Source organism: Eschrichtius robustus, chromosome 12 (assembly GCF_028021215.1).
Source record: "Eschrichtius robustus isolate mEscRob2 chromosome 12, mEscRob2.pri, whole genome shotgun sequence".
NCBI classification, from domain to species: Eukaryota; Metazoa; Chordata; class Mammalia; order Artiodactyla; family Eschrichtiidae; genus Eschrichtius; species Eschrichtius robustus.
In genome coordinates this window covers 49285952-49301300 of record NC_090835.1, presented here as the reverse complement: position 1 = coordinate 49301300, position 15349 = coordinate 49285952, and the positions used below count along the sequence as shown (strand labels likewise).

Below are 15349 nucleotides of genomic sequence, written 5' to 3'. Positions count from 1 at the left end.
ATTCCACCTCTGTGTCGTGTTTTCAGTTCTTTCTTCCTCCTGGGGCTCCCGTCCTTTCTGAAGTGAATGAGATAATTGTCACCGGCCTCCCACCTAATTACTGTGTCTGCTGCTTCTCCTTTCCCACATGCACAGAGGAAGCCCATCAGGGCACTTGGCAGCCTCACTACCTGATGGCACCAGAGCTTGGATTTTTGAGGTCTGGTGGATTCCTGAGACTTTTCTCCGCGCCCCAGTCTGGACGGCGTCCCTGGGCCGGGCCTGCGGCCGCACTCAAGAACATGCCCAGCATGCTCAGGCGCTCCGCACACGACTGGCACACACTGATGAGGCTGTGGTTTGCTTCTCTTCCCTCCCTTCCCCCTCTAGAGTATAAGAAGAAGTATGGAGAGGAACACGGCTCCTGCCAGGCTGGGATAGCGGGCTTCTTCACTGAGGTGGGTATCACTCTTTGGGCCTTTCTCTTCTCTCATGGGTGTTCGTTTCCTGCATGGCTTCCCATCATATGGTAGATTAAAGTCCAGACTCTGTGTCTCGGCCCATGGGCCTGACTTTCTCCTTCACTCATCAGAGGACAACCCAGAGCTGCGGGAGGGGATGGGACAGTGAGGGGGAGAAAAGGCCTGTGACACCCACCGGTTTCAGCTGCTGCTGGACCATGCCAGATCCTTACTAGCATCATTATTACAGAGGTCCCCACGTGTGGTGTTTTGTGCACAAGTGCACATTTCTGTAGGTGAGCTGCACAGTAGAGGAACCGCTGTGTCGAAAGCTCTTCAAAATGTGAATTTTGACACATGCTGGCAAATTGCACTCCAGAAACATTTACCAGTTGACACTCCCCCCAGTTGTGTGTCATTGTCCCTACATCCTCTAACCAACACTTAAAATTTTTGTCATTAAAAAAAATGACATTGTGTTTTAATGGCCCTTTACCTAATTATTAGTGCAGTTGAGTATCCTTTTCAAATATTGGCCATTTGTGTTTATTTTTTCTGGAAATTGCCTGTTTATGTTCTTTGCCCATTATTATGTTATTTTTTAACTGTTGTTTTACTGATTTTTAGGATCTTGTATTTTCAGTAGTAATCTCATATCTCTTGTATGTGTTACAATATTTTTCACCAGTCTTTTACCTGATTTTTAAGTTTGCGTATGGTGTCTTTACTATATGGGCCTTGAACATTCATATTTGGTCACATCTGTCAGTCTTTTTCTTTCTGGATTCTAGACCTCTCTGTTAGGAAGGTCATCCCCATCCTAAGACTATGAAATATTCATGTGTATTTTATTCTGCCACTTTTATAGGTTAAAAAATATTTAAATCTTTAATCCATCTTAGATTTATGTGTGCAGACATTACACGGGAGAAATGAACTTCATTGTTTTCCTAAATGTGTGGTTGGTTGTTCTTTTTTTTAAAAAAATAAATTTATTTTATTTTTTTTGGCTGCATTGGGTCTTCATTAACGCGCGCGGGCTTTCTCTAGTGGCGGCGAGCCGGGGTTACTGTTTGTTATGGTGCGCGGGCTTCTCATTGTGGTGGCTTCTCTTGTTGCGGAGCATGGCCTCTAGGCCTGCGGCCTTCAGTAGTTGTGGCACACGGGCTTCAGTAGTTGTGGCTTGCAGGCTCTAGAGTGCAGGCTCAGTAGTTGTGGTGCACGGGCTTAGTTGCTCCGCGGCATGTGGGATCTTCCGGAACCAGGGCTCGAACCCATGTCCCCTGCATTGGCAGGCGGATTCTTAACCACTGCGCCACCAAGAAAGCCCTGGTTGGTTGTTCTGATACTGCTTTTTTAAATGTTTTCTTTATCCCCGTTGATTTGAGATACCATCCTGCCGTATGCCAAGGTTACCCATCTTCCATCTCAGTAAGCATATAGAGGGTGTAATTTCTATGGCTGTTGTTCCTCCATTGAGATCTAGCAAGTATGACTCAACGCAGGAAGCAGCAGGGAACTGCTATAAGTTTACAGACACAGTGATGGCAGTGCCGTAAGAAAGTCTATTTGGGCTGGTCTTGTGCCCAGGTGTCTGGAAGTGGGAGAGCCTGGAGGAGGCCAGGTTGGAGGCTGTGGTGTGGTCCAGCCACAAAGGGACAGGGCAGCCTATGGGATGTTTTAGGAATAAAAATGATGAGGGGAGTCAGAAAATATGAAGGCAGTATCAGTGGGCTGGGTGACCAGAGGACTGTGGGGGAGAGGAAGGAGGTTTTATGCCAGGTTTCTGGGGGACAGTGGTACTGGTGGAAAGGGGGCTGCCCAAGGAAGAATCCACTGGGAGAGGTAAACTGATGGGTCTGCTGTATACACATGCCATGTGAGGTGATGGGATGGGACACTCACATAGATGTTTTTAGAATCCAGCCTTGATTTGGCCAACGCTAGTATGTTTCTGAGGGGACTGGGTGTGCTTAGCGTAGGGCCGGGGTTGGGGGGCTCTGAGCAGAATGTCTCCTGTAGACAGTGGGAGGAGAAAGTCAAGTCATCGCAGAAATGAGAACTCATTGGAGATGTTGGTGGGGAGCTAGGGGAGAGGAAGAGTCCCAGGGAAGGGATGTCTCTAGCCGGAGAGTCAGGGAAGACGAGAGCACTGGGGCTAAGAGGGAGGAGGAGGAAGGACAAGGGTGTGGAGGGGAACCCGGGGGGCCGTGCCAGCTCCAGATTACCAGAGGACCTACTGGGACTCCAGAGCCTGAGGGAAGCAGGGTGCGGGCAGCAGTGGGGCTGGTGCGTGGAGCACTGCAGGGAGCCGGGCGGCGGTGAGCAGGAGGGCTCAGTCCTGACCCGGCCACTCGGGGCCTTGGCCTCTGCTTCAGTTCCCAGGCTTTTGGCCTCCCTAAACAGGAGGTCTTTGAACTGCCAGTCTCCCTCGTTTCTGGAACTTCAGCTGTTGGAGGCCGAGCAGGAAATGTGGTTGAAGGGGTCAGGCAGCACTGCGCCCCTCTCCTGCCCTCCTGCTGACCTTGTCACTTGGGTTTGCCTTTGCTGGGAGCTGGGCTGTCCCTGCACAGGGCGGGCAGCTGCCTCCCAAGCTGGATGTGGTTCTGTGGCCTTCCGGTCATGGCCATGTTGCCCCAAACTACTCTGGCCCAAGGCGACTGCTTGACCTGAATGTCAGTGACCCTGGGTTTATCAAAGCTGTTTGAGTTATGGACACTGCATGAATTTTAGCCCAGCGTTGAGGACAAGGGAGAGCTTCCCGGGAACATATTTATTTTTGTAGCCTAGGATAACAGAGATAGATACTTCTAAGCAGCAAGAGAAGACTTGGCCCAACCCTGCTGGTGTCGGGGCACCACTGTGAGAGCCTGGGGACATCTGGGTGGAAATCCATCTGGCACAGACTTCTGTCACAGATCCCGAGGACTCTTCTGCCCCCTGCTTGTGCCAACCTACAGGGCACAGAGAAAAGCCCGTGGCTTCTCTCAGGCAACTCCAGGTACCCGTGTGCCTCAGGAGGTTCTGCCCCTTGCAGAAAGGCCCATGCTGTTGATTGATGGAGTTTCGCACACATGATTTAGGCAGTGGTGGCCTTGGGCTTTTGGAGAAGCTTGCACTTCTGCGTGTCACATTTGCGTTGTCTGTTCCTGGGTGGTGAGGAGCCAAGCATTGATCACATTTTCCTGGCACTTGTGGACAGTGTCAAAAGGGCCCAGGCTGCACCCACAGCGGATGGAAAAAGCCAAATAGGAGGGAGTTCCAGGGAGATGCTGTTTCCCTGCCCCCAGCCACAAGGGTCTCAGGCTGGGCCTCAGTTTACCTAGTTTGAACTGCAGGGAGAAGGGGGCATAAACAGTAAGAGGAGAGGGAAAAAAACCAAAAGCTGCTTGTTTTAAAGGTTTTTGAGGAGAAGGATGACCTTGTTTTATTCTCTTTGTAATGTTTGAGAGAGGGGATGCAGCGATACGTTAGACATACATTTCTCAACTTTTATCCTGGATTAATCTGAATCATCAGAAAACAACACGTCCACTGCCTGGTGTCCCCAAGAGCCTTACAGGCCTCTGGTGGTGCTCAAATCTTTGGCTCGTGAAGAGCTGCTGGTGGAGAAAGCTCTCCACTGTGTCTATGGCTGGCACTGGGGATACTGCTCATTTTGTCTTTCTGTGCCCTTTGTGTTCGGGCACTGATTACATATTCCTTTCTGAGCTTAAGACCAAGGAGAAAGTCTCCCTTCTCTGATGATCATTTGTCTTTCTCATGCCCCTTCTAGAAACAGCACAGTCCCTTACACAGAACAGATGAGTATAAGGGGAATGAATGAATGCACTGCCCATGTTTGCCCAGGGATGTGTCCTAAGTGCAGAAAGTGATATATTTTTATAAAGCAGTGAGATACCCCTGAGGGTATCTGGTTTCTCATCCTCATAGCATCCTTGGAGATGGATTGGGTCTCAGAACCTTAAAGTGAAGTGCTTCTCAGTGGTCATTCCTGGTCCACACCTTCATGAATTATCAACAGCAAACCATTCAGGCAGGAGTCTGGTGGCTTTTCTTCCAGCCATGCTCACACCCTGTTCTTTGGTAAGGTTCTTACCCGAATTGACCATAGAACATGTGTTGTTCAGAGTATTGTCCTGCTGCTGCTGCTGCCACACACGTGCTCTCCTTTCTGTGTGCTCTGTCCTCCTCTCTCTGCTGTTCTATTAAGATGGCTCTGGCTTTTTCAGACATTTGCTCCCAGGGAATTCAGTGTCACTTTATGAAATGTTAACAGAAACTCAGAATTCTTAGGGCGGGATCTAGCCTCCAGGGACTTGTTGGAAACCAGCAGCTTCTGACAGCGGTGAGGCCAGCTCTGTAGAGAGGGGCCAGCCTGGAAGGATGTTTCTGAAGTATAACAGTGCGGGGACCCTAGAGGCCAAGGGTGGTGTGTGTGTGTGTCAGTAACAAGAGCATGACCTGTACAGTGTCCAGCATCTCCATGAGCCCAGAAGGCCTGTATCTTTGGGGTTTTTGTACAGCTGAGGGGTTTCCTCTAAAACTGTCTTTATTTTAACCCTTTTGGGTAGAATTTTTTCTAAACGTTCTGTGCATTTCCTTGTTGCCTTACCCTGGGATTGTTTTACAAAGGGATTTGATTGATCTGTGGATCTGGTATAAGTAGAAGATACTTAATAAATATTGTGGAGTGAAAAGTTAATGAATTTGTTAGAAAAATAATTTTTATTATTTCTTACTGCAGTGTAGATACTTTAGAAAATATACATAATCAAAGAGAAGGGATTTCCTGTTGGGGAAGGTTGGGGAAGGAAAGCCTTGATGATGTCTTTCTCTATTGGACTTATTTCACTGAGCATAATGCCCTCCAAGTTCATCCATGTTGCTGCAAATGGCAAAATTTCATTCTTTTTTATGGCTGAGTCATATTCCGTTGTCTATATGTACCACATCTTCTCTATCTGTTCATCTGTGGATGGACACTTAGATTGCTTCCATATATTGGCTATTATAAATAGTGCTGCTATGAACATTGGGGTGCTTCCTGGGCCTGTTTTAATAGTAGTGCTGTGTCTTGCTGTCTGTGGTCTCTTCTCTCCCCAGTCCACATCTTTCCTGTAGTGGGCCTCTTTGCTCTCTTGTTTTCGTTGTTTTGACCTTGCAATGAGTCTTTAGTGGCCAGAAAACCCAGCTTCAGAACCATTCCTGAGAATGAAGACTGGAGGGGATTTCTCTGGAGTGTCAGTACATCTTCTTTATCCATTCATCTGTTGATGGACGCATAGGTTGCTTCCATATCTTGGCAATTGTAAATCATTATGAATATGAAATTTTTTTTATTGCTCAGGTGAAGAAATTTTCTGGTGTGGCATCTTTACTTTAATTACGAGTTCTTTGTTGTGATTGTGGGTCTCATCACACCGCCTTCTCCCCTCTTCAGTTTCCTTCCCTGTTTACCTTTGGGTTTCTCTTCCATAGGAGCTGGTTGTGATGGGTGCCCCAGGGTCATTTTATTGGGCTGGGACAGTCAAAGTGCTGAACCTCACAGACAACACCTATTTCAAACTAAATGATGAAGTGATCATGAACAGGAGGTACACCTACCTGGGTGAGTAGCTCAAGGAGGTGACAGGTAAGAAAGGGGAAGTGGGAGTGATTACCACCAAGCTTGCCAGTGATTGCTTTACTGATGGAAAGAAGAGTTCGTTGGCTTTTACAACTGCTGTTCTACTTAGTTGCACTTTTAGCCAAGGGCACCACAACATTGAGCTCCACACATAGCAGGTAGAGAGAGAGGAGAACAAAGGACGGGACTGAATTAAAACTGTGTGATTTAATTAAAAAGCTGACAGTTGAACCTCCAAGGAAGCAAACATTTTCTTTTCCTATTATAGCAATTACTCGGGTTCAGATGATTAGATACAAAACAAGTGTGAGAGAATCCTGTTTTTCCATGACTTTCCTTTGAATGAGGTCTCTGCTTTCTGGTCACAAAACTGGTTGCAGGTAGAAATAATAAGAACCAGAAATTAGCATGATGGATGGCAGCCTAATCCTGAGGTTTAATTAAAGGCTCAGAAAAACTTTTATTTTCTTAACCGTTTTAATCCTCTAGAAAGAAGGTAGACAAAACTTAAGGTAGCAGCCACCAGGCCAGAGTGACTCTGGACAAGACCATGCTTATTGGTGAACAGAGAGAGGCTGTCTTTACTTGTGTAAAAGATGATTTGACGTGGCTCTTTTCTTTAATTCAGGCCCTAAATGCTGTAAATCTGGGCTGAAAATGAAGCTAAATTTAGCAAGGCCTAATGATGAGAAAACAATGTTCTTTCACACTCATTACACTTAACTTAAATCTGGGGGAGTCCCTGACCCGCTTTTTGCATAGAGATTCGCTTGTGAGTTGGCAGGAGGGACTGCCTGACTTGTCTTTTCCCCGCTAAGTCTTTTGCCCAGTAGCACCAACTGTGATACCTTTACTCGGAGTCTTTGGGGTGTTTGCTGCTCTGCGCGCCCAGCTCCTTAAATGCTGTCATTTACTGGGGACTTACTCCATGCCAGGCTCTGCATATGATTTCTCTTAATACCTGGAGCAACCTTATGAGGCAGCCATTATTATTACCTACATTTTATAGGTAAAGAAACCAAGGTACAAAGAAGTCATTTAACTTGCCGAGGTCCCATGGTTCATCAGTAGCAAAGTGGGGGTTTAAACCTGTGGTTTCTGAGCCCAGAGTCTAGGTGCTGAGCTGCCCACCTGTGTATGCTCTGCAGACAGCCCCGCCCACTGGTGTGGACCCCTCGCTGGGCTGGGAGCACCTTGGAGGAGGGGAGTTTGTCTGACATTTCCAGGACTTGGTATAGTGCCTGGTGCAGAGGAGGGATTCAACACATGTTTATTAGGTCAGAGAATGAAGAGAAGGCACAAAAGAGCCCAGTTTGGACGTGGCTTTAGGGTCGATAGGCCCTCTGAGCCTCAGGGCCCGTGGCTCCTTCCTGTGTGCCAAGCAGAGGCCTTCATGCTGTGGGATTGCAAGGCTCACTTGAAGCTTTGATGTCACTCATAATAGTCTTAGGGAACGTGAGCCTCCAGTCTGAGAGAAATCAGCCACCTGGTGAGCAAGAGTTGATCATATGACACCATTACAAAATGCAAGCAGCTTATGATCATAACATTAGGGTTTGAGGATGAGGAAAAGGTTTGTAGAATACACAGCAGCCTGTACAGGGTTTTTACTGCCGGCAGGGCTCTCAGAAAGCAGGAGACATTTAGACTAAGCTCAGACAACTTTTACCGTTGTTTCTAGATTTTTTTGCATCCGTGGATTCTTTGCTCAGCCATCCATCTACCCACCCACCCACTGTCAGCTTTTTTCTGGCTCTTCTTAGGAGGGGGTGTGCATAATGGTTCACAGCAAGGGCTTTGGAGACACAGAGATTGGATTTGAATCTTGCTGTGTGATCTTGGGTGTGTTGCTTACCCACATTTAGTCCCTGTTTCCGTATCTGTGAAATAGAGTTGGGAGATTATAAGAGACAGTGGCATCTGAAGACGTGTGTAAGAATGTTCATAGCAGCTTTATTCACAATAAAGCTGAAATAACTGGAAACAACCTAAATGCCCAGCAGTAGGAGAATAAAGACATTATGATATCATCATACAATGGAACATACCCATCCATAAAAAGAAACTAGTACCACACTCAGCAGCATGGATGAGCCTCACAGAAGTTATGCTGAGGGAAGTTTGGAACAGGCACACGTAATATATGGTGACAGAAATCAGGAGAGGGGTGACCCGTGCAGGGGAGGGTAGTGACTGGGAGAGGGAATGAGGGGACCTTTTGGGCTCGTGGTTGTGTGGTTATAGTCACTCTGGCTGGTGATTGCATGGTTATGTCCATGTGTACACACTTGTTAAATTCTACACTTTAGATGTGTGTACTTTACTGTATGAAAATTGTATCTCAAAAAGGAAAAAATAGATGTGGAGTATTTAGCACAGCACTCAGAAAGCACTCTTTCCTGCCCTGGAGTCCTTGTGAACGTGTCTTTTTGTGAGATGAGCCATTCCAGTGTGAGAAGACTGACAGCTGCCATTTATTCCCTGATAATTTATGTTCCAAGAATAACTGGATCATAATTGTCCAGATAAGGGATGCTTGAGAAACATTGTCCTCTGATGGATCTTCTTTCTCCACCCCTTCCTTGGTTTCTCCCCGTCTTCTGCAGGTTATGCAGTTACTGCCGGACACTTTTCTCACGTGTCCACCACCGATGTGGTAGGAGGTGCCCCTCAGGATGAAGGCATTGGGAAGGTGAGGAACAAAGTCTATGGAATAGCACGGGGTCAGACAGGGGGAGCATGCTGCCACTCTTTTTGAGGTTTGTCAACTCACTTTGATGTGAACATTCTGCTGGGTGGCTGGCAGGTAAATGATGAAATATTGAGGAATCATCTGTTCATCTCCATCCAGCCTCTTTTGAGAATTTACTTTGAAAGCTTCATCCGATTATGAATACTATTCCCAGACCTCTCCATTCTCTGCACTTTGTCATCTGAGAATGTTTTTCATGACTGATGCTGTGTGTGTGAGAGATGATTAAGATTGACCCGTGGTATTGTGCCATTCTCCAAAGGAAGGGTGTCCAGCACTACCTGACTTCAAACCCTCCCCTCTCCCAAATCCTTTCCAAGTTTGACTTAATGGAACCAGGTCTAGTTCCAGATATCTTTGGGGCCTTTTTATTTATCTTTAGGCCTAGATTCTCACATTTTTTCCTCCAGTGTTTTAGAAACAAGACCAGTTCAGCCCAGAGGCTAGACTGGGAATATATGGGTCTCTTTCCCTAAAGTATCTGCCCAGAGTTTAAAAAGACCCCATGGATCTAGGACCGTCAGAATCCCTTTGGGAATCATGGCATCTATGGGGCCTGAAGTATAGAGGACTATGTTTGTTGGATCTTTAGCTCCAGGCTACAGGAAGTCCAGTTGAGTCGGTCCAGATGAGTCAGGAATCTGCATTTTAACAAGCTCCATAGTTTGTTTGATAGTTACGACTGAAGAGAGGAATGGTCTTTGGGTCTGAGCCCATAAGGGGTGGACCTTTGATAGAATCTGGCTGTATCTCTGGGGGCTTGGAAAAGTGGATTCTGGAGAGGGCCAGACAGACCGAGACCACTGGTAACTGGAGCCTTCGGCCAGGATGTCAGTCTGATCAGTGGACAAGGCGTGACTGCTGGGCATTCATGAGGGTCATTTTCCTGGATCCTCCTGGGCAGTAGTTAGGAGTCAACACTCAGATTTCTGGAGCACATACCTCCCTCCCTGTTAACACCAATGCCATCTTCCTTGAAAACGAAGCCACATTAAAAACCCAGGGCCCTGAGCACAGGGGAGGTGTGCAGATGAACTCTGATAACTTCCAGCAAGGGGTGAGTCTTTCCGAGTCACATGAATTCCTCTGCGTGGTGGAGGGACAGAGCCAAGGGCTGTCCCCACATTGATAATCTCTTCTGGGGGAGGAGCTGCGTGTGACCAGGCATCTCTGTAGCCGGTAAACACGCCTACCTCCCAATTCACAGCAGTGTGGATGCCTCAGTGCTGCTGACAGCAGCTTTGTTTTGTTTTAAATCACCAGTTACAGAAAACTTGATCTAATTGTCTTCTCTTCAGATGGTTGGGATAACTGTATGGTCCCTGTCAAGCCTTAGGATGAGAATGGTACTTAAAACTGATAGAGCCAGGCAGAGGGCATCCTGGATCTAGTTAACAAAGATGAACATAAAAATGCTGCTTTCAGCTGGATCCCCTGAGAGGTGCTGGGGAGACTGGTCGTAGTTGGCAAAGTTGCTGATGGTTCCACATTGCCAGGCATGGGAGCTGGTACAGACTTGCTTCCCAAGGACTCCAGGATGGCTCTCTGGCCTTCAGGATCTTGGTGGTTATCGTTTCTGGTATTGGGGCAGGAAAGCATTCACACTAAGATGGTGATTCCTGACCCCATGGGAGGCTCCCTGACACTGGTTCTCATGGGACACTCGCTCTTCCCTTAAGATGCAACTTGAAAAAGAACTTCCACACTCATGTCATTTAGCAAGTTCTACACAAACAGTCCTTTCTGTGGTGGAGATTCATGGTGTAAATGCACAGGCTAAAGGCTTTGAAAGGTCCCCAGTAAAGGAATTTATTTAATGTTTAACTCTGGCATTTTGCAAACTAAACACATATTTACCCAAGCAGATCTCATGACACTAACGTTCTGTGGAATCACTTTGTCTAAAATACTCACGTCCATCCCTCCTCTTACACAGTTGGCCCTCCCTACCTGCGGGTTTCCACATCTGTGGATTCAACCAAACAGGGATGGAAAATATTTGGGGAAAAAAATTCTAGAAAGTTCTAAAAGCAAATCTTGAATTTGCCACCCAACTATTTACATAGCATTTACACTGTATTTACAACTATTTACATAGTATTTACATTGTGTTAGATAGTCTAAGTAATGTAGGGATGATTGCCTAGGTTATATGCAAACACTACTCCATTTTACTTAAGGGACTTGAGCATCTGTGGATCTTGCTATCCTGGGGGTTCTGGAGCCCCGTCCCCCACAAACGCCAAGGGATGACTGTATTGTGATACCTGCTAAAGCTCTAACTAATAGGAAGGAAGGAAGTGTTTCGAGGAAGAAAATCCTTTTCCCAGGAGTTGACTTTTTGGTAGTAATTTGGAAGCTCCTTAGGTCTTACTGGGCATGGCTTCCGTGAACAATGTGGCTCAGGAGGCATGGAGGTGATTTCTGCCTCAGGATTGAAGGACAGTTTTTTGCAGAGTGGGTAAAATGATTTGTCATCAGCTAGTGTAGGCACACCTGCGTGTGTCTGGTCAGGCATTTACATAGAACTCCCAGAAGGATGCTGATAAATATCTTTGGTCATTGCTTCCATCTTAACTGGATTTTTTTTTTCCTTCCGTAGGTTTATATTTTTAGAGCTGACCGAAGATCAGGCACCTTAATTAAGATTTTTCAGGCATCAGGTAAAAAGGTGAGATCCTTGGGGTTAGTGTCTTGTTTGTTTGTTTGAGAGATGTCATCATGTGGGAATCAGTTCTTACTTTTTAGAATATTGGTTTAAAGGCCCATCAGTGCCCTACATTTACATGGCATGTTCAGTTGCATGTTGGAGCCTTTACCTTCTCAGCATTGTGTGTGACCTGCAGATTCCTGGGATTCACGCGTACTGAGACGGGGAACGAGATGAGTTTGTACACGGGCAAGTTACAGCACAGAGGTCTAAAAGGTTGTCCGTGGTTCAGATACTCATCAAAATGACTATGTACTCTGTGTCTTTCTGCCTTTATCTTTCTGCCTCTCTGTCCCTCTCCGTCTGTCTTTCTCCCAGCTCCAGAGAGATCAGGCATTGTTGAGTACAGATACATGACCGATTACTTTCAAAGGAGGCAGGCAGATAGATGGTTCTCACTCTCCCTATCTCACCAACCCAAAGCTGCCCCTCCTGCTTACATCCCAAGCCCTCTGCCACCATCGCCATGGAGACTGTTGCCACACAGAAAACAAACAAATATCACCAGGTTCCTTTTAGAACTTTGAAATAGAAATAGCTGGGGAAGGCTGCCCTGAAATTAGTCCTGGGCAAGGTTTATCTGCCTGTGTCATCTTATTATCCTTACCCTGTTGCTAATTCTCTCTCCATTTCCTGCAAGTTTCCATTATATTGTACCGTAGTCTGAAATTAAGCCAGGTAGAGATTCCTTTGATTAATAAGCACCATTTTTCGTGGGCTTATCAGTGGTGCACACCTTGGCATGGCTTCGATCGGCAGGATTGTTTGGTAAGATTGGCCGCTCTAAGAGGAGACAAGTTTAGGTGGGGAGGTGAAGGGGGTGATTTGAAGAGTTGTCTTGGTAGAGGCCGTAGTGAGCTCGGGGAAGAAGCGCAGGACTTGGGACTTGGGAGGGAGATTTGAGGAGATAGGTAAAATTGCCTTCTGACATTCTCCTACCATTACACTAAGAAGAGGGGGAAAAAATGATGTTTCCATCCTGGGTGGGCCATGTGCCCCAGTTCAGGTCCTGCTGTGTTAGACCTGCCTCATGCCAGCCTGGCACCACTGCATATTGTTCTGATGGGGAGTCATAGTCTGAGTTCCAGAAATCCCACTCACAAGTAGAGCTTTTTGCAGTTTTAACAACCATCATGTGTATTTTTAGTATATAACTGTCATAACCTTTTCAATAAAAAATACATCACCAAACTCAGTTTTGTGAGGTTTTCCCTGAGAGCAGCTCTGCGTTCCCCCGGGAACTATGCAAGCCTGTGTTATTTTAACATTTCCAAAACCCCAAAGCAACAACACTGGAAAAAGACTGTGAGCAATTCTGCAAAAAAAGGATTTCCAAGCACCTCTAAAGTTAGAAAATAAATAACCCCGTGCCATTTCTGAGAAAGAGTCCCAAAGAGCAAGTAGGGTGTAAATGCTGCTAAGCCTAACATTTTAGCTCTTTATCCAAAAAAAATAAATGGGTGAGTTTTCCTGTGGAAAACCCTCCCTCCCTCCCTCTGCTCCCCTTCCAATGTACCTCGGCTTGACAGCATGAAATTATTCCCCGCCCCAGCTTTATTGAGATATAATTGATATATAACACGTTCAAGGTGTACAGTGTGATGACTTGGTACACGTATATATTGTGAAATGATGACCACGCTGAGGTTTGCTAACACATCTATCATCTTACGTAACTACTGTTTTTTTTAGGGAGTCCTTAAAGTGAATTGTGGGGCTTAAACACATTTATCACCCTATTTTTATTATTTTTAAAATTTATTTCTTTTTTTTGCTGCGCTTTGTGGCATGCGGGATCTTAGTTCCCCAACCAGGGATCAAACCCATGCCCCCTGCAGTGGGAGTATGGAGTCTTAACCACTGGACCACCAGGGAAGTCCCTATCACCCTATTTTTAGAATATTTTCATGTTCAGCTGTCACCGTGCCTCCCCGCTGCTTCCTGTGTCCCCACCTCCACTGCCCGCTGCCTGTGCCCAGGACAGGCCCAGGTGATGCTAGTCATCCTGGTGTAAACAACAGTCTATAATTGGGCCCTTTCTCTTTCCCAGAACCCTCCCTGTTTAGATGATAGCTTTCATGGCTACCCATCTGTGTCTGGGTCATGGGCAGGTTTGGGGGAGCAGATTTGAGAGTGGGTGATGTGAGAGGGAAAGGTTTGAGAACCTGCTTTTCCAAATTTCCCGAGGACATGATGACGTGGGTTTCAGCACAGACCAACCTGCAGGTCGGCTTGAGTGTCCTCATTATGACACGACAGGGCTCCCTGAGGAGGGGACCATGGGCCAGCTGTCTCACCTCCCAGCTCCAGAGCTGCCATTCATTTTCCTTGGGGCTCTTCTCGCCCTCACCTTGAACCATTGTAACATATGTCCTTCACTCTGCCATCTTGTTTCACCATCTTCCAGCTTACCTCTGTCATCATCTTTCTGATTTTGAAATAAACCATTACTCCCTTTAGACATCTTATTCTGCTTGTGCCAGAAGAAATGAGAAATTCTTGTCCCACTGACTTCTCCATTATTTCAGTGGGAAAGGACATGACCCCAGGCTTTCAAAGGATGCCTTTGCTTTACCCCTGTGTCCGGAGCCACACATAGAGGAGGGTTCTGACTCAGGAAACCCCTGATCCACTTCTGCTTCCGTGTGGCCAGAATCTGGTCAGAGAGTTCCGTCTCCTGGCCGTAAGAGAGACAAAACCCCAAATGGTTCTGGTCTTTACTGGTTGACATCCTTCGTATAGTGCACTCAAGAAATCACCAATACACATGCAATTCCATTGCTATGACATGTGTCCTCATATTTCCAGGCTGATGGGAGAGCTCTGATCAAGGAACACTCACCCCAAAGCATGTCGTTGCCCTATCGAAGTTTCATTGCAGTAATTGAGTATGTGAAGTGTTTATATGTCAAGACTTAGATAGGAAACTTCACGTACGGGGATTTCTGATTGAACACCGATGAAGATGCCAAGTTAAATAGACCATTGGAATGAAACAAATAGTTCCCCTGGGACTCAGCCAGAGAGAACAGCCAGCAGCTTCGGTCTTCAGGGCCTTGCCTGGGTCTTAGCGGTTTCTTCTACTAAAGTCAAGATAGGGACATTGGCAAGGCCACTGAATTGGTGACTGTCAACTGGTTTCTGCCCACCCCCCCACCCCATGATTCTGAAACTTCCCCATGCCCTTCTCCCTTGGGAAGGGGGCAGGTGGGGATGGGGGTTGGGTGGAAGTGACCTCGGCATGTGACTGGGAGGGACTTGAGTCCTTTCCCAGGCTGAGCTGCAGGAAATAGACCAAAGTACCCTCCACCTCTCTCAAACTCCCCTGGGTTAGCTACCAACAAACAGCAAAAGAAAATGCTTGTTCATGTCTGTAAAACCAGAGCCCTTTTATTTGAAAACATTTATTTTAAAAGGATAGTTTTTTTTTTTTTTTTTTTTAAATTAAAAACAGAGGTCGCCCACTGGCAGCCTTTGGAAAGGATACAGCCTACAAAAATTTTCATTTGGCCTGCATGGTATGTTTGTTTATTATTTTTTAATATGAATTAGTTGTCAGCATTTTAAAAATAGGCAATTCAAATAAAATTTTAGAGCTTTGGTTTCTCTTGAAAAATGAGATGGTTGGCCTTTTCTGGGTCAATCAGGAGTTGACTGCCCCTGGGTGGGGATTGCTCCTTTAGCTGGGTCTGTGGACTCTAGTTTGCTGCAGTCTCCACCATTCTCTATCGTTTCTTAGACACAGAAGCTGAGTGTCACTTGCCACCTGTAAGCATGCCTGCACTGTTGTTTGCTTTTTCCTTATACCTGTTGTATCA

The 15349-nt window shown here is 46.3% G+C and overlaps 1 protein-coding gene across 2 annotated transcripts in view; it reads left to right on the top strand.

The window, feature by feature from the left end:
• The window catches only part of ITGA9 (integrin subunit alpha 9), a 354422-nt gene that overhangs the window by 41896 nt on the left and 297177 nt on the right, over window positions 1-15349 (top strand). For both annotated transcript variants that reach the window (XM_068558926.1, XM_068558927.1), the window contains exons 5-8: window positions 370-437; window positions 5922-6051; window positions 8676-8761; window positions 11424-11492. In XM_068558926.1, coding sequence (XP_068415027.1) covers window positions 370-437; window positions 5922-6051; window positions 8676-8761; window positions 11424-11492 — 353 coding nt within the window. The remainder of the gene's footprint in view (window positions 1-369; window positions 438-5921; window positions 6052-8675; window positions 8762-11423; window positions 11493-15349) is intronic.